General features: G+C 43.6%; 1 protein-coding gene across 4 annotated transcripts in view; it reads left to right on the top strand.

The window, feature by feature from the left end:
- Positions 1 to 4,919: 4,919 nt before the first annotated feature.
- Positions 4,920 to 24,570, top strand: part of STN1 (STN1 subunit of CST complex) — a 41,233-nt gene continuing 21,582 nt past the window's right edge. The window contains exons 1-4 of one of the 4 annotated variants that reach the window (XM_010333114.3): positions 4,920 to 4,982; positions 5,593 to 5,787; positions 14,559 to 14,654; positions 20,997 to 21,062. In XM_010333114.3, coding sequence (XP_010331416.1) covers positions 5,655 to 5,787; positions 14,559 to 14,654; positions 20,997 to 21,062 — 295 coding nt within the window. In that variant the 5' untranslated portion in view covers positions 4,920 to 4,982; positions 5,593 to 5,654. The other 3 variants (XM_003922226.4, XM_010333115.3, XM_074382821.1) reach the window with 3 other exon arrangements.

The following is a 24,570-nucleotide window of genomic DNA, read 5'->3' as shown; positions in this document are numbered from 1 at the left end:
AAGTTGTCTTGCCTTTCTGGACCGAACCAGTGTATGTCTTATATACATATTGATTGATGTCCCACGTCTTCCTAAAATGTAAAATATCAAGCTGTGCCCCAACCACCTTGGTTGGGCACATGTCTTCAAGACCCCTGTGGCCGTGCCCTGAGTGCATCCTTAACTTTGGCAGAATAAAGTTCCTAAATTGATTGACACTTGTCTCAGATACTCTGATTTACAGGCACACGTGGAAAAATGAAGCCAAGTACAAAATGATGCTCTGTGTCTTCTCTGGAATCACATTAACATTAAAAATATTTTTTTGGCCGGGCGCGGTGGCTCAAGCCTGTAATCCCAGCACTTTGGGAGGCCGAGGCGGGTGGATCACGAGGTCAAGAGATCGAGACCATCCTGGTCAACGTGGTGAAACCCCGTCTCTACTAAAAATACAAAAAATTAGCTGGGCATGGTGGCACGTGCCTGTAATCCAAGATACTCAGGAGGCTGAGGCAGGAGAATTGCCTGAACCCAGGACGCAGAGGCTGCGGTGAGCCGAGATCACCATTGTACTCCAGCCTGGGTAACAAGAGCGAAACTCTGTCTCAAAAAAAAAAAAGAAAAAAAAAATACGCTTCATGAATGAAGCAGAAATGAATAAACAGCTCCTCCACAGTCTCAACACCCAGCTTAAATCTCACTGCCATAGGGAATACGAATAATAGCTGACATTTAATTAGGGCTTACCTTGTTCTAGTGGTTATATATATTATCTCACTTAATGAGGTCCCTCCATTTACCGCCTGTAACTCATGCAGTAGTTATTATCCGTGCTACTCCTTTCATATTAAATCACAATTTAGCCTCTTGCTTTGGTATTTAATATATTACATGCATCACTCTTTTTGCTCCAGTAGCATAATTAGTGCTCCTCCACAGCCCAGTGCCAAAGCACACAGAAAGAGCTCAAGATATGCTGAATAACTGAAGATGTCCCTGGTCCCCACCTGCCATTCCTGGGATTATAATAGTAACATAAGAAAAATATTGGGAGATTGTCTTTATTATGTCAAAGATAAACACAGTCAGACTTTAGTTAAAGCAGTGAAAACATTTTACTGAATAACTATTGACAGTAGAGGAAAGAGCTGAGTTACCTTCAGATTCATAGAGAGGTAAATGGGCTTTTAAAGAGAAAATGAATTGGGGGGCAATGGGGCGGGGAAGAATGGCAGGGGCCTGAGAAGAGTCTGAGAAGTGAAAAAAATCACAAAAATGGGAAGGGAGGGAATCTGTCCATGTGAAACCCATCTAGGCTTGCTAACTGGTGCTTACTGGGGTTATGCCCCTACCCTCCCACAGAGACTAGGTGACAAGGCCTTGTCTTCAGGTGTTGGCTAGAATAAACAGTAAATTCTTTTGGCAGCCTTGAGTTTTCACAGGCAGACACTTTAAAGGGATCTAGGGCCATTCTAGGAATGTAGCCTTTGATTGAAACTATGTTAGCGTTTGTTCAAGTCTTTTTTTTTTTTTGAGACGGAGTTTCGCTCTTGTTACCCAGGCTGGAGTGCAATGGCGCGATCTCGGCTCACCGCAACCTCCGCCTCCTGGGTTCAGGCAATTCTCCTGCCTCAGCCTCCTTTGTTCAAGTCTTTATAGACCAAGGTTGAGGACAAGTGGAGAAGGGGACTCAAAGAGAGAATCTTTTGTCAACTATAAACTTCAAACAGAAAACCTAATCCACTTTGCAAGTGGACAAACTGAATTCTACCTGTAAAGATGTCAACAATGGTTAAAACACGATAGTTTGAGCTTTGAGGCATGAGATATCCAGTTCAATCCCCTCATTTTCCAGAACTTGCTAAGACCTTAACTTTCTAGAAAGAATTGCCTATTCTGTCACAAATGCTTCAAGACCAAGTTCACCAAGTTTCACATTCAGAAACTCTAAGAGCCGGGTGCGGTGGCTCAAGCCTGTAATCCCAGCACTTTGGGAGGCTGGGGCGGGTGGATCACAAGGTCGAGAGATCGAGACCATCCTGGTCAACATGGTGAAACCCTGTCTCTACTAAAAATATAAAAAAAAATTAGGTGGGCATGGTGGCGCGTGCCTGTAATCCCAGCTACTCAGGAGGCTGAGGCAGGAGAATTGCTTGAACCCAGGAGGCGGAGGTTGCGGTGAGCCGAGATCGCACCATTGCACTCCAGCCTGGATAACAAGAGTGAAACTCCGTCTCAAAAAAAAAAAAAAAAGAAACTATAAGAGGCTGGGCATGGTGGCTCACACCTGTAATCTCAGCACTTTGGGATGCCGAAGCAGGTGGATCACCTGAGGTGGGGAGTTCGAAACCAGCTTGACCAACATGGAGAAACCCCGTCTCCACTGAAAATACAAAATTAGCCAGGTGGGGTGGTGGCACATGCCTGTAATCCTAGCTACTCAGAAGGCTGAGACAGGAGAATTGCTTGAACCTGGGAGGTGGAGGTTGCGGTGAGCCAAGATGGCAACATTGTACTCCAACCTGGGCAATAGAAGTGGAACTCCGTCTCAAAAAAATTAGAAGCTATAAGAATGGGTTCCTAGCATTACATCTTATTTGTTAGGTTTTGAAATACCTGCTTTGCAGTGTTGCAGAATTCTGATCAGAAGAGCTCTGCAGTGTTGAGGATTTTAGGAGTCGCTTCATACACATCCAGGCTGTGGCTTGGGGAACCTGAAATCTGTGATGATGGAGATTAAAGGGAAGAGGATCCTCCCAAACTCCTCTAAATGCTTCTGCAGTCTGGAAATTCTGTTCTACGTCTCACCTTAGGTTTCAGTTATAACGTACTCCTTCAGGTTTGGGGCTCAGATCAAAAGGAACACCCCTAGACTCCGAGGAGTCCTCCCTGCCTTGTAAAAGATGGTATTGGGACATTCTGCTCTGCTTATACCACCTGGGTGTGGTCCTTCCTAAGGCTGGCAGTAAGTGTGGAGTCTCAAAGGGCTCTTATATCCAGCACTCTACCCTTGAGAGCCATAAGCGTCATTTCTGAAATCATCTCAGGCTCTGACACCCAATAGTGATTTCTGCCTTTGGGTTTCACCCTGGAGCCGATGTGTACAGTCAGGAAAATGTCACCCAACCTGTCTCTCCCCATCTGACAGGTTAGCAGGAAGTACCTGTCCTACTGGGTGTGTTTTCTTGACAAGGGCCTCCCTCCTAGAGAAGAAGGTGTCTTTCTTTCTTTCTTTCTTTCTCTCTCTCTCTCTCTACCTCCTCCCTCCCTCCCTCTCTCTCTCTCTCTTTTGAGACGGAGGCGGGCACTGTCGCCCAGGATGGAGTGCAATGGCGCAATCTCGGCTCCTTGCAACCTCCACTTCCCAGGTTTGCGAATTTCCCTGCCTCAGGCTACCAAGACACTGGGATTACAGGCACACACCACCACACCCGGCTAATTTTTTGTATTTTTAGTGAAGACGGGGTTTCACTATGTTGGCCAGACTGAACTGGAACTCCTGACCTCATGATCTGCCTGCCTCCGCCTCCCAAAGTGCTGGGATTACAGGCGTGAGTCATCTAGCCCCGCCCGTGTCTTCTCTTAATTAAATCTTAAACCCTGCATCCCCTACTGTTCATTGCAGTAGAATCTGGGCAATGTATTTTACAAAAGACTGTTTTTGAGCTTCTTAAACGGCCAGGGAGGTAATTAAATGTCATGGGTCTAATGACATGCGCATTTTCCATTCCAGCGGCTCGAAGTTCCTTCTCTGATAAATAGTTTAGCAATTATCTCTTTGGCCACTACCTGCCTCCCCCGGGAATGGTCTGCCGGGGTGATGGGTACTCCCCTGCCATTTTCCAGAGTCTGTAAATTAGGAAGAATTCCTGACGTCTCGAGTAACATAGCTCTTCATGGGAGTGGAACGTGGCTATCTTTCCTCATTTTTTTTTTTTTTTTTTTTTTGAGGCGGAGTTTCGCTCTCGTTACCCAGGCTGGAGTGCAATGGCGCGATCTCGGCTCACCACAACCTCTGCCTCCTGGGTTCAGGCAATTCTCCTGCCTCAGCCTCCTGAGTAGCTGGGATTACAGGCACGTGCCACCATGCCCAGCTAATTTTTTTGTATTTTTAGTAGAGACGGGGTTTCACCATGTTGACGAGGATGGTCTTGATCTCTTGACCTCGTGATCCACCCGCCTCGGCCACCCAAAGTGCTGGGATCACAGGGTTGAGCCACCCCGCCCGGCCCTCTTTCCTCATTTTAAAATAGAAATTCTGGGGACTAAGCACCATCAAGGTGGCCATAATTTACCAAAATGCCAGTTTTTCAAAGTCCTTAAGTGCACAACCTTCCAGACTGTAGACCCAACAAGAGAAAAGGAGACAAAATGTATTGTCATGATCTTGCACGGCTGGTCTCTGACAGGGTCAAGACCTCACATTCACTAGAGGACTCAAATTTAGATACTGACATCTCTAAGTGAAACTGTAGCGTCCTAAGCGCGTGCGTCAGGTCACTTACCACCTGTAAATGAACATTTAAAATATGCCAAAATGTACCAGCGGCACTACTTACTTTTTGTTTTACATATCAAGAACCAAAAAGAAAAATAGTCTGATCCTGCCCCAACCTCTAGGAGGCCCAGGTTCAGGGTCCCGCCACCGGCGGGAGGAAGGGTGAAAGGTGACTTGGAGGGCGGCGTTAGAGCGGCAGGAACTTCAGGGTCGGCTCCCAGGCCTCGGCGGTAGAGGCTAGGACGGGAGCGGAGCTTCAGCGCCGCCGGAGCCGAAAGGACGCCGCGGTGCGGCGGCGCACGGAACGGGGCGGAGCTTTGGCTGGATGGGGCCGAGCGCCTGGCGGGGCCGTGGTGGGATGGGGCGGGGCTTCGGATTGGACGGGGCGTGGCCGCCGGGGGATGGGTGGGGCTTGGACGGAACGAGGCGGGACTTCGGAAGAGATTGGGTGGAGCCGTGGCGAGGCGCTGCCGCAGGAAGGAAACGCGCTGGCGCGGAGACTGGGGTTGGTTCCTGGCGGGGCCGCGGGGCGGGCTCGGGCCGGAACTCCTGAGGCGACCTCCGCTAACTGCTCCTGCGCCGGGCGGGGCCGTCGCCGTCCGCGGCTCCGAGCGCCGCGCCGGAAGGGCCGGGTCTTAGAGATCCTGGAGCGGCAGCCGGCGGGTGGGGCTACAAGTGGGTCCATTTTTTGGGTATCTCTCTTCCTCCTTTTCTCGGCTCTTCCCCAAAAGCGGAAGGTTTAGGGCAGACGACAATCCGACCCATCCACTGTGCCCCAACACGTGCAGGGCTGCGAGGGTGCCCGTTCCTCCCTGGACCCTAAGCGGTGTCGGGTACGCCTGTATGGACGTATCTTCCCAGAGTGAAAAGTTGTTAGCCGTTCCGAAGTTGGTTTTTTGGGGGAAGGACAACAGCGGGAGAGCCACACGGAACGCAGGCGTCCTGACGCAAGGAACGCCTCTTTCCACGCCCCGTGGCATGGAGTTTGACAGGGCCCTGGATCCCCAGGTTCACTCCTCTTGGAGTCCTGGACGCCCACCTGGGAGCAGCGTCAGAGCTGTGCCACTTTCACCCACGTTAAACGATTTGCATCCTCATTTCTGTGTCCTGTCTAGATGCTTGACTCAGTGATGCAGAACCTCTCAGGGTTAGTTGGAAGCCACAACCCAGCCTCTTGATGCAGCCTGGATCCAGCCGGTGTGAAGAGGAGACCCCTTCCCTCTTGTGGGGTTTGGATCCTGTGTTTCTTGCCTTTGCAAAACTCTACATCAGGGATATCCTGGACTTGAAGGAGTCCCGCCAGGTGCCAGGTATGTGGCTGGCCACTCTCTGATGAATGCCCTGGACTGCCTCTGCCCCCTTTCCCAAAGTCTCAGAAAGCTGGGATTAGAGGCTTTTAGGAGAGCCTTCCCTGTTGCAGGCTTCGAAGGTGACCTCGCTTGGACTTTTGCATGAGTTCATTTATTTGCAAGGTTAAAAAAAAAAAAAAAAAAGCCTAAATATATATATATTTTTAAATAGGTGTTTGGGAGAGTAACCTTTGTACTGAGCTTTTTACCTGCATATAGTATCTTTCATATTTGAAATGCGCATTTGTTTTTCTTTGGGCCCGCTCCTGTTGGAGAGATCGCTGGGCCACGCATTCCTAGGCGTGGCTCCTTTCCTAAGTGTGCCACTTCTCTGGCCTGGGCATGTGACTCATCTTCTGCAAAGTTTAGGTTTTTTTGTAAAAATGGAGCTTAACCCTGTGTAATTGTCTAATGGAGGTTTGTTTTCTTTTGAATTAAGCAGAATCAAAATATTACTCCCTGAGAGGAAGGTCATCATCTGTCTTGTTCACCTGTGTATTCCCAGGATTTAGAACAGTGCCTGGCATATAGCTGGCCCTCAAATAGAAACAGAAGTTGAAGCAACAAGGCATTACACATGTAAAGTTTAAAAGTTTTTTGGGGGCCAGTCGCGGTGGCTCACACTTGTAATCCCAGCACGTTGTAGGCTGAGGCGGGCAGGTCACAAGGTCAGGAGTTCGAGACCAGCCTGTGCAATATGGTGAAAACCTGTTTCTGCTAAAGAATACAAAAATTAGCCAGGCATGGTGGTGCATACCTGTAGTACCAGCTTCTCAGTAGGCTGAGGGAGAAGAATGACTTGAACATGGGAGGTGGAGGTTGCAATGAGCTGAGATCATGCCACTGCACTCCAGCCTGGGTGACAGAGTGAGACTCCATCTCAGGAAGAAAAAAAAAAAGAGTTTTTTTTTTTGTATTAGATTAGTGGTTACTAGAGACAGGCTTATCATACCTAAAAATATAACAAATATAGTTTGGGGTAGATTTAAATAATTCACGTAGCTGTGGGTAGATCGTCACATGTTTACTGTGCTATTTGAGAAGTTTGGTTAAACTTCCTTCGCTATTTTGAGTGAAGCTTACCAGTCAAGGGGCCTTCGGAATAACAAGCTATGAGTCAGAAATAGTCAAGAATCTCAAGCATCCACAGTTTTAATGAGATAAGATTTTGTTTGTTTCCAGTGAAGTGTACAAATGTACTTGGATGACCTTATGCTAATACCTTTTGTGCAGATTTTTTCACCACACCTTTATTTCCTAATTATTGTTTGAAATGGTCTGTTTTCCGCTTGGAAGGTAGCCAGCCTCCTCTACAGTTTTCCATTTTCCAATCTGTTATTCTTCATAGCTCATCTCTTCAGAAAGAAATTAATTCACACCAAATCCTAGCTTTCCTTGCTTAATGATCTTCTGTGGGTGAGCAAACATGTACCAAGGACATGATAGGGGCTTAACTCTTCCTGTAGGCAAAGGACTTTGTGATGTATTTAAAAACAAACCAACAAAAACAGGACCAGTGATCTTTGATTTATCACAGGTGTGAATGTTTCCAAGGTGTTTTAAAACGGAAACGTCATAGTTGAAGCAGACATCAACTATAATTTTACAGAGTGGATACTTTTAGACCTGGGGTCTTCAACCCCTGGGGCCACACATCACTGCTGGTCCATGGTCTGTTAGGAATGGACCGCACAGCAGCAGGTGAGTGGTTGGCCAGTGAGCATTATCGCCTGAGCTCTGTGTCCTGTGAGAGCAGCAGCAGCATTACATTTTTTTTCTTTTTTCTTTTTTTTTTTTTTTGAGACAGTCTCGCCTGTCACCCAGACTGGAGTGCAGTGGCGCAATCTCGGCTCACTGCAGCCTCCACCTCCCGGGTTTAAGTGATTCTCCTGCCTCAGCCTCCCAAGTAGCTGAGACTACAGGCATACACTGCCACACCTGTCTAATTTTTTTTGTATTTTAATAGAGACGGGGTTTCACGGTGCTGCCCAGGATGGTCTTGAACTCCTGAGCTCAGGCAATCCACCCACCTAGGCCTCCCAAAGTGCTAGGATTACCGACGTGAACCAAAGCGCCTGGCCGGCATTACATTCTTAGAGGAGCGCAGACCCTGCTGTGAACTGCACATGTAAGAGATCTAGGTTGCGCACTCCTTATGAGAATCTAATGCCTAATGATCTGAGGTGGAACAGTTTCATCACCAAACCATTCCCCTAATCCCCATCCCTGGAAAAATTGTCTTCTTCAAAACCAGTCCCTGGTGTCAAAAAGGCTGGGGACCACTGATTTAGACTATATATGGAATTCCACTCATCTAGGTGTTTGGTTTGGTTTATCATAAAGACAAAAATTTTGACTGCATAAAATTTAGGAATATTTAAACAGCAAAGAATATCTTAAACAAAATAACAAAGACAAACCCCAAAAATGATAAAATATGAAATGAATGTGTTATATAATAAAGGATTTGGCTGCCCTTTGCCCTTGGTTCCTGCAGGGTAACATCTAAATTATTACAGTGTCCTGAGTGATAGGAGCATCATCATTATTCATGGTGGCCTCTTGAACCACACCTGAATTTATGAGAATCAGGTGGCTCATGCTAGACCCCTAGATAGTTTGAGGTGAGGGCTGTCTATGCCTGAAAGACCAACTGTTTGATTAGAGAGTTGGAGTTTTGAGCCAGATCATACTAATCTGACCTTTTGGGAGGGGAGAGGGACTGGAGATTGAGTTCAGTTATGTGGCCAATAATTCAGTTAGTTGTGCCTACCTTATGAGACCTTAGTAAAAACTCTGGACACTGAGGGTCAGGTGAGCTTCCATAGTTGATCATCATGTGTCAGTGGGTGATGTGTTGAGGACACAGAAGCTTTGTGTTTGTGCCCTCCCAGACCCTTCCCTGGGCATCTCTTCATTTGGCTGGCCCTGATTTGTACACTTCATGGATAAAGCTATAATCATAAGTATAGCACCTTCCTGAGTCCTGTGAGTCATTCTAGCAAATTATCAAACCTGAGGGAGTATTAGGAACCCCCAAATTTATAACCAGTTGGTCAGAAGTGCAGATGGCCTGAGGACTCTCCCAAAACTTGGGACTCATGACTCAAGTGAGGGCAGTATTTTAGGGGACTGTGCCCTTAACCTGTGAAATTTAACCCAACTTTGAGTAGTTAGCATCAGAATTGCATCACAAAATGGTTGCAAAATGTCGGGTGCCCTAAATTTGAATTTAGAGTTAAACTAAGAAAAATACTGTGAAATTTGATTGTGGTAGTATTTAGATTTTTATGGGCTTATTATTTCTTTTTTTTGCATTAAAAAGGAATAGCCCAGGTACAGTGGCTAATGCTTGTAATCCCAGCACTTTGGGAGGCCAAGGTGGGAGGATCACTTGACCTCAGAGTTCAAGACCAGCCTGAGCAACAAAGTGAGACTGCATGTCTGATTTTTAAAAAGCAGTGCCTATAGTCCCAATTAGTCAGGAGGCAGCGGTGGGAGAATCACTTTAGCCTGGAAGGTCAAGGCTGCAGTGAGCCGTGATTGTACCATTGCCTTCCAGCCTGGGCAATAGAGCAAGACCCTGTCTCAAAAAAAAAAAAAAAAAAAAAATCAATGTATTTTTAATAATAGCTCATAACATAGAGAAGTCATATTTATTGTTTTAAATATCTCTGTGTCGAACTTCAATAATGGGTTAAATAATACTTTTTAATTTAAATCAGTATATAGTACTTATCCTATTATTCTAGTGGGTACAATGAAGTAGAAATAATATATTAATAAGAATTTTATTAAATCTGTTTGAAAAACATTATCTTAGGTGTTTTAATGCTATCAAACATAACAATTATAGCATCTATTAAATAATAGCAGTTAAACTAAAAAGTGAGGAGTCAAAAGTACTTTTTTTTTTTTTTTTTTTTTTTTTGCAACTGGCACTTAACACATTTTTATTAAATGAATGATGTTATCATCTAAAGGGAACAGCAGAAAGCATAAGGGAACCCATTTAGCCTGGTCATATAGAGAATACTGGATACAGGTTTGATAACTCTGTGAACAGATGTGAACAGGTTCTTCCATGGCTACAAATATTACATTGCTTTCCTCTTAGCTCTATGATCTATGAGATCTCTCAATGGTTATAAATGTGATACTGAAAATGAAATATAAATAGAAAAGGATAGTTGAAAGACATGAAGTAAGAGAATCCTGAGAATGCAATCTAGTCTAAACAGAGTCTCTGCTGATTGAGCTTGGTAACTTCTAAGCCTATTATGCCAGGCTGCCCAGCGAACTAAAATAACAATGACTGAATTTCTTTTTTTTTTTTTTTTTTGTTTAAGATGGGGTTTCACCATGATGGCCAGGCTGGTCCTGAACTCCTGACCTCAGGTGATCCACCCACCTCGGCCTCCCAAGTACTTTTAAAAAGAGAAAACAGTCAAATGTCTTGCTGTGGTTGTGAATGTTCAGGGTCAGCTGCTTGAAATCTGAATCAACCTGCCTGTGACCCTGAATCCCTGAGCTCTTACAGCTGGACCCTCCTCCTTCTTGGGGGCCTGATGATCCAGGGGGTGTGCTCTGATGCTTTTAGGCCTCTGTGGGCTGCATGTGGAACAGCAGGAACACAAGAGTCACTTGGGAAAGGCTGGAACATGAACTCTGTTATCTAGTATTTGTTGCTGTTTTCTTTTCTTAGTTCATTGAGCTTTCTCTCAGTCGACAGAGCAGCTATCCAACTTTCTTGAACTCTCTTCTTATGGAATAGGATTGCTTTGATAGAATAAAATAGCTCTCTAACTCTTTTTTCCATGTCTTCAGCCATCTTGTAGAGACTATGCAGCTGATAAGTGCAGTTCACGTTCCTGTAGACTTGGAGAAATTTCTTATTTCTAAGCAGTGTATTTCCTCCTCAGTTGCTTTTCTCCGAGTTTTAAAATTCAAACTACCTGTTATATTTTCTGATCTCTTTCTCCATTGTTCTGTGATGCTTTTAAGATTTTTTTTTTTTTTTTTTAATTTCATCAGCCACTTGGGACTGGAAGGATTTTGTTGCATCTTGAGTGACCATGTCTGTCCTCAAAGACAAGTCATTGTTGTCAGTATGTGAGATGAAAATTCACAGGGCTCACTTTTCTGTCCTTTTTCAAGAAAGTCTACTTTGTCCACAAGTGAAGACCTATTCAGATTTTTATTAAGTGTTGCTACATACAAAGCTTGTAGCATTGGATGACTGGCTTCCATCAAAGGTGACTAGAGGACTTCATTGGCTGTGCCGTTAGCCCAGTCTTCTCAATGCCTTTCCCATAGACTTCAATGCAGGAAACATAACTTTTATCCCACTCTTTTCCCCAGCTGAAAGTGTTTTCACTATTTATTAAAAACCACAACAGTGGTACATGCTAGGATCTTCACAGAGACCCAAAGAGTCCTGGGACTTTCAGACATCACCAGCAGAGCATCCTGCTGCCTCTTGACCAACTGGAAAGACATTTCAGTGGTGGACAGCCAGCTCTCTGTGGGTCCAAAGGGCTCTGCTTTCTGTCTCTGATTGCCTGTGTGCTATGGGTCATAGCAGACCCTGTGGAGTGTCTATCTCTAATACAAACAAGTACTTGGCAGCCAGGATAGACCATCACATAGGCCGGGGTAGGGGGAGGCCAGCCCTATTCTATAAAACAATTCTCTCTACTGTTACTCTGCCCCATTTACAAATGGTGATATAGAACATTTGGGGAGGCAGAAAGGGCTGAGTACAGCCAGAGATTAGCCTGGAGCTCAGGCCACCTGGCCCTGTGGCAAACCTAGATGACCAAAGCAGCACCATGCCTCCGTCCTGCTCTGCACACAGGCACTCTAAGGCAGAGTGGTGGGGTGTACTGCAGTAGAGGGCATCCCTGGGTGAGGCTCATTCTCCTGGTTTAAAGTTTGCTTCTGCTGCCAGGAAGCCTGCCTTTGACTACACAAGACACAGGAATCTCCCTTCTCTGTAGGCTCTCTGTACTTTTGTATTTGGTCAGTGCAGGCAGGCAGGGGCAGAGAACTGCGGATTTCTTCAGCAGTGTTACGGCAAAGACGAGGTTTCAATTGTGAGAACTCGGGAGAGGCCAGTTGGAACCGGTTACATCTTAAAATTTTATGGGCTGGGTGCAGTGGCTCACACCTGTAATTCTATTGCTTTGGGAGGCTGAGAGTTTGAGGCCAGCATGGGAAACACAGAGAAACCCATCTCTATAAAAAGTAAAAGCATTAGTTGGGCTCCCGCTTGAGACCAGGAGTTGAGGCTGCAGAAAGCTGTAATTGTGCCCCTGGGCGACAGACAGAGACCGTATCTTTTAAAAAGTCAAGAACCAAAACATGGATTTTCAGTGGAACCGCTTTGTCCCCATTCAATTGAAGTGTTCCTGGATGGAGGTGACTCTCTTTTGGGGGTGACACAGTGACGCAGGCTCCTTCCCTCCTTGTTGCTGCCATCTTCAGTTCATGCCTGTAGGGTTGCCCTGAGGACGGTCTCCAGCCCCCAGGTCATCTTTAGAAGTGTGCCTCTGTGGAGGGAGAGGGTCTTACTTTTGGCTAAATTTGCCACCTCTTATTTCTTCAAACCACATCTCACTGCCCTGGTATCTCTCTGAAACTGAGGCTTAGAGGTTCCCTGTCCGTTCTTTGGATTCTTCCCCTGTCTACAAGGGAAACAGAACCATCAGCAGAGACCAGTCTGGGAGTTCTAAGGGGCATTGGGATTTAGGCCCTAAGTGCCCCCATGAATGGAGAGAATAGAGGCTGTGACTAGTCTTGATGGTGAGGGAAGAATGGCCAAACGCCTGAGGTGATCATTGTTTCTCAGTCTAGATTTCATACATTTATTTTAAAAAGGACTTGGCCAGGTGTGGTGGTTCCCAGCACTTTTGAGACACTGAGGCGGGAAGATTGCTTGAAGCCGGAAGTTCAAGACCAGCCTGGGCAACAAAGTGAGACTCCTGTGTCTAATTTAAAAAAAGAAAAAGGCCGGGCGCGGTGGCTCAAGCCTGTAATCCCAGCACTTTGGGAGGCCGAGGCGGGTGGATCACGAGGTCGAGAGATCGAGACCATCATGGTCAACACGGTGAAACCCCGTCTCTACTAAAAATCTAAAAAATTAGCTGGGCATGGTGGCGCGTGCCTGTAATCCCAGCTACTCAGGAGGCTGAGGCAGGAGAATTGCCTGAACCCAGGAGGCGGAGGTTGCGGTGAGCCAAGATCGCGCCATTGCACTCCAGCCTGGGTAACAAGAGCGAAACTCTGTCTCAAAAAAAAAAAAAAAAAGAAAAGAAAAAGGAGGGCCAGGCCCAGTGGCTCACGCTTGTAATCCCAGCACTTTGGGAGGCCAAGGGGGGTGGATCACGAGGTCAAGAGATCGAGACCAGCCTGGTCAACATGGTGAAGCCCCGTCTCTACTAAAAATACAAAAAATCAGCTGGGCATGGTGGCGCGTGCCTGTAATCCCAGCTACTCAGGAGGCTGAGGCAGGAGAATTGCCTGAACCCAGGAGGCAGAGGTTGCAGTGAGCCAAGATCGCGCCATTACACTCCAGCCTGAGTAACAAGAGTGAAACTCCATCTCAAAAAAAAAAAAAGAAAAAAAAAGAAAAAGGAAAAAGCCATATAAAAGTTTACAACCTGTTTCTGAAAATAAAGAATTCAGCCATCATGGGGGTGGAGGAAGAGGCTGGAAAAGAGATTGGACAGCACTCTAGTTGCAGGTGACAGGAACACAGTGCACATAGCTTAAGGTGAAGCAGGGAGCTTGGGTTAGGTCACTGGGGGACAGGCAGAACGAGAGCCCCACAGGAGCCAGGATAGCTCCGCAGGAGCCAGGATAGCCCTGAGACCATCAGGGACTCCTTCCTGCTCCACACACCCTGTTGGGTGTCTGTCTCTAATACAAACAAGTACCTGGCAGCCAGGATAGACCATCACGTAAGCCGGGGCTGGGGCAGCCCTGTTCTATAAAACAGTTCTAACTTTGCTCAGTGTATAAATAGTGATATAGAGCACCCCGCCTGTGTCCTGTCCCCAAGTCAGAAAGAAGCCTCTGGGTCTCAGTAAGTAGGTTCCCCCTCTCAGCTTTCTACTCTGGCAGGAAGTTGCCTGCTGACATCTGTAGCCTAGGTTTTGAAAATAAGAGTTTTTAAAAAGAGAAGTTATGGGGTTGTAATCTGGCCCCAAAAGGTAGCGTTTTGTAACCTACTTAACTGTCTTTTTAAAAAAATGCTATTGTCAGTTCAAAGAAATGATGACTGGTTTCTTAGAAAAGTACTTGTTTGAAAAAAAAAAAAAAAAAAAAAAAAAAGCCAAAGAAGCCTTTCTCATGGTCTCCTTTCTCTTTCCTTCCAGTTGCTCCAGGTCTAGTCCTGTGTTTGGTCCCATGGTATAATGACTGTTTTCAGGCCCCTCGTAAGCATTCTGGACAGAGGTGCGTTGACCAAATCTAGCTGGGCAACGCTGTTTTTCTCCCGTTTGCACTAGTACAAGCTTTAATGCCAGGCTTTCTACTGAGGACCTGTGAGGAAAAGCCATTGGAATTCCTTGGTGCATTGTCATTTGTCAAAGACTGATTCTTAAGTCCAGAATTTCAGCAAACAGCATGGCACTGATTTTTTTATACCCCCTTGCCCCCTACAAGTTAACATTTAATGATGCAGAAAATATAATCATACATTATATAGATTTTGCTTTTTTTAATTTTAGGTGTATTTTTGTACAATGGACATCCAATAAAACAGGTGGATGTCTTGGGAACTGTCATTGGAGTGAGAGAAAGAGATGCTTTCTACAGTTACGGAGGTAAGAACAATTGTGTTTGGAATGGAGTTTATGTAGAAGGCAGACCCTTCCGGGCTGAAAGTTGAATTTCAGCAGCCCTAGCCCTTTAGAGTAGCTGGAGACCATCACTAAGGGCATCTACTTTCTCTATGGGGTGTCCCTTATAGTCCCCAGAAATAGACTAAGAATAAAATGAGCCAGTGGGCAGGAATGATACTGATGAATTCAGTGAAGTGGCAGCTGCTGAGGCACTAGGAAGTGGAAGAATTAAAATACAGCCCCCTAAGAGCACCACTGGACAGGGCAGGGGGCACCTGATGCCCAAGGGTGTATCTATAAATAGCAAAGGGTGGCAATATATGGTTATGTGGATTGCTTTAAAAAGTAAAGACCAGATTAATGTTAAGGTAGACTCTAACAACACAGGAAGGTGTGAAAATAATTTTAAAATCTTTATATCCATAACAGTTAACAAAAACATTTTGATACTCAAAGGGGTAAATATCCATTATCAGAAAGTTTATTTTCCCTCATGATGATGGAAACTTAATAAAGGGTTTCGCCGAGTGTGGTGGCTCAAGCCTGTAATCCCAGCACTTTGGGAGGCCGAGGTGGGTGGATCACAAGGTCAAGAGATCGAGACCATCCTAGTCAACATGGTGAAACCCTGTCTCTACTAAAAATACAAAAATTAGCTGGGCATGGTGGTGTGTGCCTGTAATCCCAGCTACTCAGGAGGCTGAGGCAGGAGAATTGCCTGAACCCAGGAGGCGGAGGTTGCGGTGAGCTGAGATTGTGCCATTGCACTCCAGCCTGGGTAACAAGAGTGAAACTCCTCCTCAAAAAAATAAATAAATAAATAAAGGGTTTCTATATTTTGGTTACCAGAGAATTGCTAGAACGTAATTTTAGTGTAATAGGTCTTTATTTTTTCATCGAGTTGATTTTTAAGCATTTAATACATTGCCTTGTACAACTCTAAGCTGCTCTGTAGTCAAGAGGCTAAGCTAGATACTTTTTGGGAAACTTAACTTTAAATTCCAAACGTTTGCTGAAATTGACATTGTTACTTTTTGTGCTATGCCTTGGATTTGTATTCTTACTCTTCTTGGGGAAAGACAGTAGGCAGCTGAACTTTGTGACCAAGAAAGAGCATTTCCTTGGCAGTCCCTGCATGATTGATAATTTGTAGATACAATATCATTGCTTGGCTTTACATGCATTCATTTTCCTGAAGATAGTTATCTTGTGCTTTTAATAAAATAACATGTGGGAGATAAAAGCTCTCATGTTTTCTGCTTTTTCCCAGTGTATATATGTATATATGTGTATTTTTTTAATTCTGAAAAGTATCATCCTGTCAGACATTCCGATACTAATCTCTTCTTTGCTTTATTTTACCAAAGATATGGGTCCTGTTTTTCTTGAAACAAGTCAACAAATACTTACTAAGTTCCTACACTGTGTCCAGCTGTGGGCAGTACATTGACTGTGGTATAGTGGAGTGCTTTCTCTCCAAATGCCAGCAATGAAAATAGTAGCGTCTTTCAGTTTACAAAGCACTTTTATATGCATAATTTCATCTTATTCTCCCCCTAGTTTTTTGAAATAGAAAGGACAGATACTATTTCCATTTTGTAGATGAGAAAACTGAGGCTTAGTAAATTGCTCAAGATTTTTCTGATGGAGGTTTGTGGGTCCATTCTGTTTACTGACTAAGGTCTGTTCTGTGGTCACCATATAACTCAGTCTGATTTTTCTCTCCCTCTTCTTTCTTCCATCCCCCACCCATACAAAACAAACGAACAAACAAACAATAACAACTGCATTTGATTTTTAGTTTTCTGTTTTTCAGATTGAATAAATGAGGCTGTTTGAGGATTTTAAAATCCTGGCCCTGGAACCAGACTAGATATTAAGCCTGTGCCTAAAGGAGCTTCACTTAACCCCTTTCCCATTATAAAAAGATTAAGACAATATGATTGTCTCTTCTACAGTAAGCATTTCCTTTTGAGTGAGTGTCTGAGGAGCGTGACACGTCTGTGGGCTTCGGGAAAATAAAAAGCATCTGACTGTTGAAATTATGGAGAGTAGAAAGGCTTTTGCAACTTTAGTTCTTGTGGAGAGCTGCCCCTCTCCTTACTGTCCTCAGGCACAACATGGCTTTTGGGCCAGCTGCCAGGTGGCCACTCCCTCCTGCTCTGGGTCCTGCTTCCCCTGATTCACCACGGGCCTGTGCTGGGGGTGCTTCCTGTGCTCACACTAACTCATCCTGCAGCTGAAACAAAAAGCCTGTGGCCCAGGCAGTGCTGCGTAGCTGCGGAGGACATTGTGCAGCACTGCAAAGCACTGCAAGGATGCCTCCATTCGGGGCATTCCAGCAGCCAGACCTCTGGGCACCAAGGCACAGGGTCTGCTGGGAGAAGTCACAAACCTAGAAAGTTGGGGGGTTGATGACGGTGCCCAGAATGCACAGAACACTTGGTAGCACCTCCATCTGAGACCTAGAATGTTGAGAGGCTATAGCCAAGACCAGAATAACCTCACATTCTCTAGGATAAATGTTCATTTACGTGCCAGGCGCGGTGGCTTGCGCCTGTAATCCCAGCACTTTAGGAGGCTGAGGCGGGTGGATCACGAGGTCAAGAGATCGAGACAATCCTGGTCAACATGGTGAAACCCCGTTTCTACTAAAAATACAAAAAATCAGCTGGGCATGGTGGCACGTGCCTGTAATCCCAGCTACGCAGGAGGCTGAGGTAGGAGAATTGCCTGAACTCAGGAGGCAGAGGTTGTGGTGAGCCAAGATTGCGCCATTGCACTCCAGCCTGGGTAACAAGAGCGAAACTCTGTCTCAAAAAAAAAAAAAACAAAAACAAAAACAAAAAAAAACGTTCATTTACTAAGTTTTTTTTTTTTAAGACAAGAGTCTCGCTCTGTGGCCCAGGCTGGAATGCGGTGGTGTGATCTTGGCTCACTGCAACCTCCACCTCCCGGGTTCAAGTGATTCTCCTGCCTCAGCCTTCCAAGTACCTGGGACTATAGGTGCTCACCACCACGCCCAGCTGATTTTTGTATTTTTGTGGAGATGGGTTTCACCATGTTGACCAGGCTGGTCTCGAACTTCTGGCCTCAATTGATCCATCCCCCTCAACCTCCCAACTTGCTGGGATTACAGGTATGTGAGCCACTATTCCTGGCCTGCTAAAATTTTTTTAACTTTCTATTATAAATCAAGCTTTTCAACTGCAGAGATGTGGCATACCTGGAAGAGTCATGCTTTTTTTTTTTTTTTTTTTTTTTTGAGACATGGGGGGGTTTCACCACATTGGTCAGGCTGGTCTTGAACTCCTGACTTAGGTGATGCGCCTGACTCAGCCTCCCAAAGTGCTGGGATTACAGGCATGAGCCACCGAGCCCGGCCATGCATTTTTTTTTTTTTAACTCAAAATGTCTTTATTGATTTTTTGAATTCTTAAAATAGTACTTACTCATTATAAGATAAAATTTCAAACTACAGAAAATTTTAATGAAGAATGTAGAAATCAGGTGAAAAACTATGAATCAGACAAAACAGTGTCAGTGTTTGGGTGAACACCCTTCCTCATATTCTTAACATGTTCCCAATATCAAATGAAATGCCTCTTTCTTTAGTATTCATATGCATATTTTTTTCTTAGTGTTTATGAAATTAGGCTTACAGTCAACGTATACACTGAATGTGGGGTTCCTTCCCCACACTCCAAGAGAAACTGCTGTTAGCATTTAATCTCTTAAAATCACTTCTGTCAGAATACAGTTTAATGTTGCACATAAATTAGATTATATATTTCTGTTTTATAGTGAGCCATGTATATCTTTTTATTCTCATATAGTACATCATTGCAATTTTTTAAACCAATTCCATATTTATAAACATTTAGGTATTTCCAAGTTTCAGTATTATAAAGACTATTACAGTGAACAGCCTTTTGTAAAATGTAAATATCTGTGTACTTGTTTTTGTTTTATCTGGAAGTAATTGCTAAGTCAAAGGATATATACATTTTATTTTATTTATTTTTTTTTTTTTTCTGAGACGAAGTTTTGCTCGTTACCCATGCTGGAGTGCAATGGCGCGATCTTGCCTCACCGCAACTTCTGCCTCCTGGGTTCAGGCAAGTCTCCTGCCTCAGCCTCCTGAGTAGCTGGGATTACAGGCACGTGCCACCATGCCCAGCTAATTTTCTGTATTTTTAGTAGACACGGGGTTTCACCATGTTGACCAGGATGGTCTTGATCTCTTGACCTCGTGATCCACCCGCCTCGGCCTCCCAAAGTGCTGGGATTACAGGCTTGAGCCACCGTGCCCGGCCAGGATACATACATTTTAAAACAACATTTTTGAAAAGGCAGGGTCTCACTGTGTTGCCCAGGCTGGAGTGTAGGGACTCTCACAGGTGGGATCGTAGCACACTACAGCCTCAGATTCTTGGACTCAAGCAGTCCTACCCTAGCCTCCCAAGTAGCAGGCATGTGGCACTGCACCTGGCTTACAGTTCACAATCTGATGCATGTTTCCAAACTTACTCTTTAAGATTTAAATTTTAGAAATGTGTTACTAATTTATACTCCCGCTAACAACAAATGAGGGATCAGTATTTTTAATCTTTGTCAATTTCATTGTTGATAAATTATTTATATTTGCTTTTTTAATGGTAACTAGTGAACTTAGCATACAGACATATTTTTATTGGCCATTTTTATGTCTTCCATGAATTGCATATTCTTTTCTTTGCTACTTTTTCTCTTGTGGTTTGGATCTTTTTCTTATTAATTTATATCAGCTCTTTATTTTTTATTTTTTGAGACAGGGTTTCATTCTGTTGTCCAGGCTGAAGTGCAGTGGCATATAATGGCTCACTACAGCCTTGAACTCCTGGGCTTGAGTGATTCTCCCATCTCATCCTCCCAAGTAGCTGGGACTGCAGGCACATACCACCATACCTGACTAATTTTTAAATTTTTGAAGGGTAGAGATGGGATCTCCCTGTGTTACCCAGGCTGATCTTGAACCTCTGGGCTCAAGTGATCCTCCTGCTTTGGCTTCCCAAAGTGCTGGGATTATAGGCATGAGCCACCATGTTCAGCCTATGAGTTTTTTATATATTAAAGCATTAACCTTATCATTTGGAATATTGCTATCCAACATTAGTTTTTAGGTGGTCAGATTTATCAGACTTTCTTTAATGAGTTCTGATTTTAAGATTTTGCTTAAAGAAGTCTCTCCCCACTCACTATAAGCCCAGCATTAATGGTGTTCACCCATATCTTCTTCTCATCTTAAGTTTACCTGTTTTATATTAAATAAATTCCATCTAGGATTTATTTTATTATAGGAAGTACTCTTTTTAGCTTTTCTTCAGCATGGATTTAGACCAGCAGCCAAAAATTTTGCCATATGTTTCTTTTACTGTCGTAAAAGCACAGTATTACGTGTGCTTTTACGACAGTCTAGTTGATGATTTTTTTTTTTTTAATTATGAGACCCACTGATCCCATGCTTAGCAACCTCTGTTCTGAGTTTGTCAGAAATTAGGCAAAGAGAAAATGCCTATTATCCCCTAGCAAACATCTCCAAATTCCTCTATAGTTTATAAATATAACTACAGTGGGAATTGTTTGATATTTTTTGCAAAAATTAGATAACCCAGGAATAAGATAGCCAGGCTAGTACTGTTTTTTTGGCCAGAATATAATTATTTTCTATTATGAAAATAAAACGATGCCCTTCTGTGATGTACTTGGCTTTCCTTACGTCCCCTGCAGTGGTGAGGACTGGGCAAAAGATCTTTCACGAAGAGAAACCCAGGCCAAATGACTTGGAACACTTTGTCTTTGTAAGTCAGCATGCTAGCCAAGAGACTGTGACAGAAGGCAGTGCTCTAAGTGCCTGTGCCTCTAACCACAGACCACACGATGCTCTCTTGTTTCAGGGTGGGAGAGAAAGGCTGATTTTGTACGTGAGCAGTCATTTAATTTTTTTACTTAACTTCCTAAGGCCACCATTTTTAGTAGAGAAGTGTAGACAAGCATTATGGATACCCTTGAGGGTACTAAACATTAGTACCTTGAGGTAGGGTAAGTGAAATGCTGACCATATCCCACTGGGCTTGTGTATTACATTGACTTGTGCAGACAGGCAGTTTATACTTGTATACAGTGAGAGGTTGTTTCAAAGGTGGAAGGAGAGTTTGATAAGGAATTTGCTTCTCCAGGCCATTGAAAGGGGTCATCTTTCAGTATGGCTGAAGGCAATGACAGCATGCTAATTCACCAGCCTTGCCCAAATCTCTCTTCTACCCTTTTACATTTCTTTTGCAGTGGATGACAGCACTGGAGTTATAAACTGCATCTGCTGGAAAAAGTTGAATACTGAGTCTGCATCAGGTAATTTTATTTGCTACATTCCTTTGCTTTTCACCTAACTAGTAGATTTTACTCAGTGTGGTTCATCAAAACAGCTATATGGCTAAATTTTCACATTTATCCACTGATGAGAGCTTTGGCTGCTCTGAAAACTGATGCCATGGGAGAGCCAGTTGCTTTTCTTTCTCCCATCTCTTTGGTGCTCACTTCTTCCTAAGCCTACAGAAATGTGAATAGGTTACAGGGAGTTTGAGCAGTTCATTTTGACCATGCCCGTTATTACATAAGTCAAGGTATCTTAGCCTAATTGCTAGCCAGGCTCAATCCCCTTGTCCCAGCCATATGCTTGACCAAGGAACAGTTTGAAGACTGTGTCTCTCACATGGTTGCCACTAACTTCTGTGCTGTCATGGTCCAGATTTTCTAAAATCTCTGTTTTCAAACAAATAATTCCAGGAATTCTAAGATTGAGAAGGTAAGATAGGATTTCTTTGGAAGTTATCCATTAAGTAACATAAATTAAGACTTAAAGAGAGCCACATCAAGAATGAACTGCCATTCACAATTTCTACAAAGAGAATAAAAGACCTGGGAATACAACTAACAAAAGATTTAAAGGACCTCTTCAAGGAGAACTACAAACCACTGCTCAATGAAGTAAGAGAGGACACAAACAGATGGAGAAACATTCCATGTTCACAGTTAGGAAGAATCAATATCATGAAAATGGCCATACTGCCCAAAGTAATTTATAGATTCAATGCTATCCCCATCAAGCTACCAATGACCTTCTTCACAGAACTGGAAAAAAACCACCTTAAACTTCATTTGGAACCAAAAGAGAGCCCGCAAAGCCAAGTCAATTCTTAGCAAAAAAAAACAAAACAAAAAACAAAAAACAAAGCAGGAGGCATCACACTACCGGACTTAAAACTATACTACAAGTCTACAGTAATCAAAACAGCATGGTACTGGTACCAAAACAGAGATATAGACCAATGGAACAGAACAGAGGCCTCGGAGGCAACACCACACATCTACAATCATCCGATCTTTGACAAACCTGACAAAAACAAGCAATGGGGAAAGGAGTCCCTGTTTAATAAATGGTGTTGGGAAAACTGGCTAGCCATGTGCAGAAAGCAGAAACTGGACCCCTTCCTGACACCTTACACTAAAATTAACTCCAGATGGATTAAAGACTTAAACTAAGACCTAACACCATAAAAACCCTAGAAGACAACCTAGGCAAAACCATTCGGGACATAGGTGTAAGCAAGGACTTCATGACCAAAACACTAAAAGCATTGGCAACAAAAGCCAAAATAGACAAATGGGACCTAATCAAACTCCACAGCTTCTGCACAGCAAAAGAAACAGTCATTAGAGTGAATCGGCAACCAACAGAATGGGAAAAAATTTTTGCAATCTACTCATCTGACAAAGGGCTGATATCCAGAATCTACAAAGAACTAAAACAGATTTACAAGAAAAAAACAAACAAACCCATTCAAAAGTTGGCAAAGGACATGAACAGACACTTTACAAAAGAAGACAGACATGAGGCCAACAAACATATGAAAAAATGCTCGTCGTCACTGGTCATTAGAAAAATGCCACTCAAAACTGCATTGAGATACCATCTCACACCAGTTAGAATGGCGATCCTTAAAAAATCTGGAGACAACAGATGTTGGAGAGGATGTGGGGATATAGGAACATTTTTACACTGTTGGTGGGAATGTAAATTAGTTCAACCATTGTGGAAGACAGTGTGGCGATTCCTCAAAAACCTAGACATAGAAATTCCATTTGACCCAGCAATCCCATTACTTGGTATATATCCAAAGGATTACAAATCGTTCTACTATAAGGACACATGCACACGAATGTTCATTGCAGCACTGTTTATAATAGCAAAGACCTGGAACCAACCCAAATGCCCATTGATGATAGACTGGACAGGGAAAATGTGGCATATATACACCATGGAATATTATGCAGCCATCAAAAACGATGAGTTCGTGTCCTTTGTAGGAACATGGATGAACCTGGAAACCATCATTCTCAGAAAACTGACACAAGAACAGAAAATCAAACACCGCATGTTCTCACTCATAGGTGTGTGTTGAACAATGAGAACACATGGACACAGGGAGGGGAGCATCACACACTGGGGTCTCTAGGGGGGAAATAGGGGAGGGACAGCAGGGAGTGGGGATTTGGGGAGAGAGAGCATGGGGAGAAATGCCAGATATAGGTGATGGGGAGGAAGGCAGCACATCACACTGCCATGTGTGTACCTATGCAACAATCTTGCATGTTCTTCACATGTACCACAAAACGTAAAATGCAATAAAAAAAGTAATATAAATTAAAATAACTTTAAAATTGTATAGTGAACACATTGACTATAACTGAAATAACATTTGGAATTGCTTGAATATATTTTAATAATTTTTAGATACTTTTTTTTTTTTAATTTAAGACAGGTTCTAACTACGTTGCCAGGGCTGATCTCTAACTTCTGGACTCAAGTGATCCTCCTGCCTCAGCCTCCCAAAGTGCTAGGATTACAGGCTTGAGCCACCATACCCTGCCTGATTTTTAGATACTTTTTAAGATTAACTTTATAATGTGAAAAAATGTTGTGCAATATTGGTGATGGTTTTCAATGGTTCTAGAGAAGCTACGAAAACTGGAACCTTGTTTTTCCTCTGTTTTACAACATATACAGTATGGTGCTGTACACAGTGGGGTTATTCAGCAAACACTGCCTGCTCTAATGTCTAACATCTGGTATCTGTCTGCTTGCTTTAAGTATGGTGAGAATATCTAATGCTTGGAATAGTTTCTTCTTTTTTGCCATTACGTGTCAGAATCTCAACTTTGTACTTTGACTATACCAATCAATGGAATGTTCATTTGCTTAATTTTCTAATGTGTTTACATTTAGAATTTGGCCATCAGTTTCATGTAACTTTGGAATCCTAATTCCTAATCTGGGAACATCTAAATCAATAGAATTGCTTTGGTAAGGAAGGTTTCTAGATAGATTTAAGGGAGACAACAGGTTTTTAGGCAGATATCCCATAGGCAAGAAATACACCTATGAGAAAATCAGGTATCTGGATTTTTATGTATGTCTGAGGTATTTTTCTTAATCTGTTTTGTGCTGCAAAACACAATTACAGAATACTTGAGACTGGGTAATTTATAAAGAAAGAAACTTATTTCTCACAGTTCTGAAGGCCAAAAATTCCAAGATCAAGGTTTTGGTGTCTGGTAAGGTCCAGGCCCCCCCTTCCAAGATGGCACCTTGACTGCTTCATCCTCCAGAGGGGAGGAGAGCTGTTTCTCACATGGCAGAAGAGCATGAGGAGGAGAACCACTTCCAAACCCATTTTATAGTGGCCTTAGTCCATTCATGAGAGTGGAGCTCTCATAACCTGAACACCTCCCATTAGACCCCATCTCCCAACACAGTTGCATTGGGGGTTAAGTTTCCAACACATGAGCTTTTGAGGGA

Source organism: Saimiri boliviensis, chromosome 12, assembly GCF_048565385.1.
Source record: "Saimiri boliviensis isolate mSaiBol1 chromosome 12, mSaiBol1.pri, whole genome shotgun sequence".
Taxonomy (NCBI): Eukaryota; Metazoa; Chordata; class Mammalia; order Primates; family Cebidae; genus Saimiri; species Saimiri boliviensis.
Note: the sequence above shows the minus strand (reverse complement) of the source record. Positions and strands in the feature narration are given on the sequence as shown.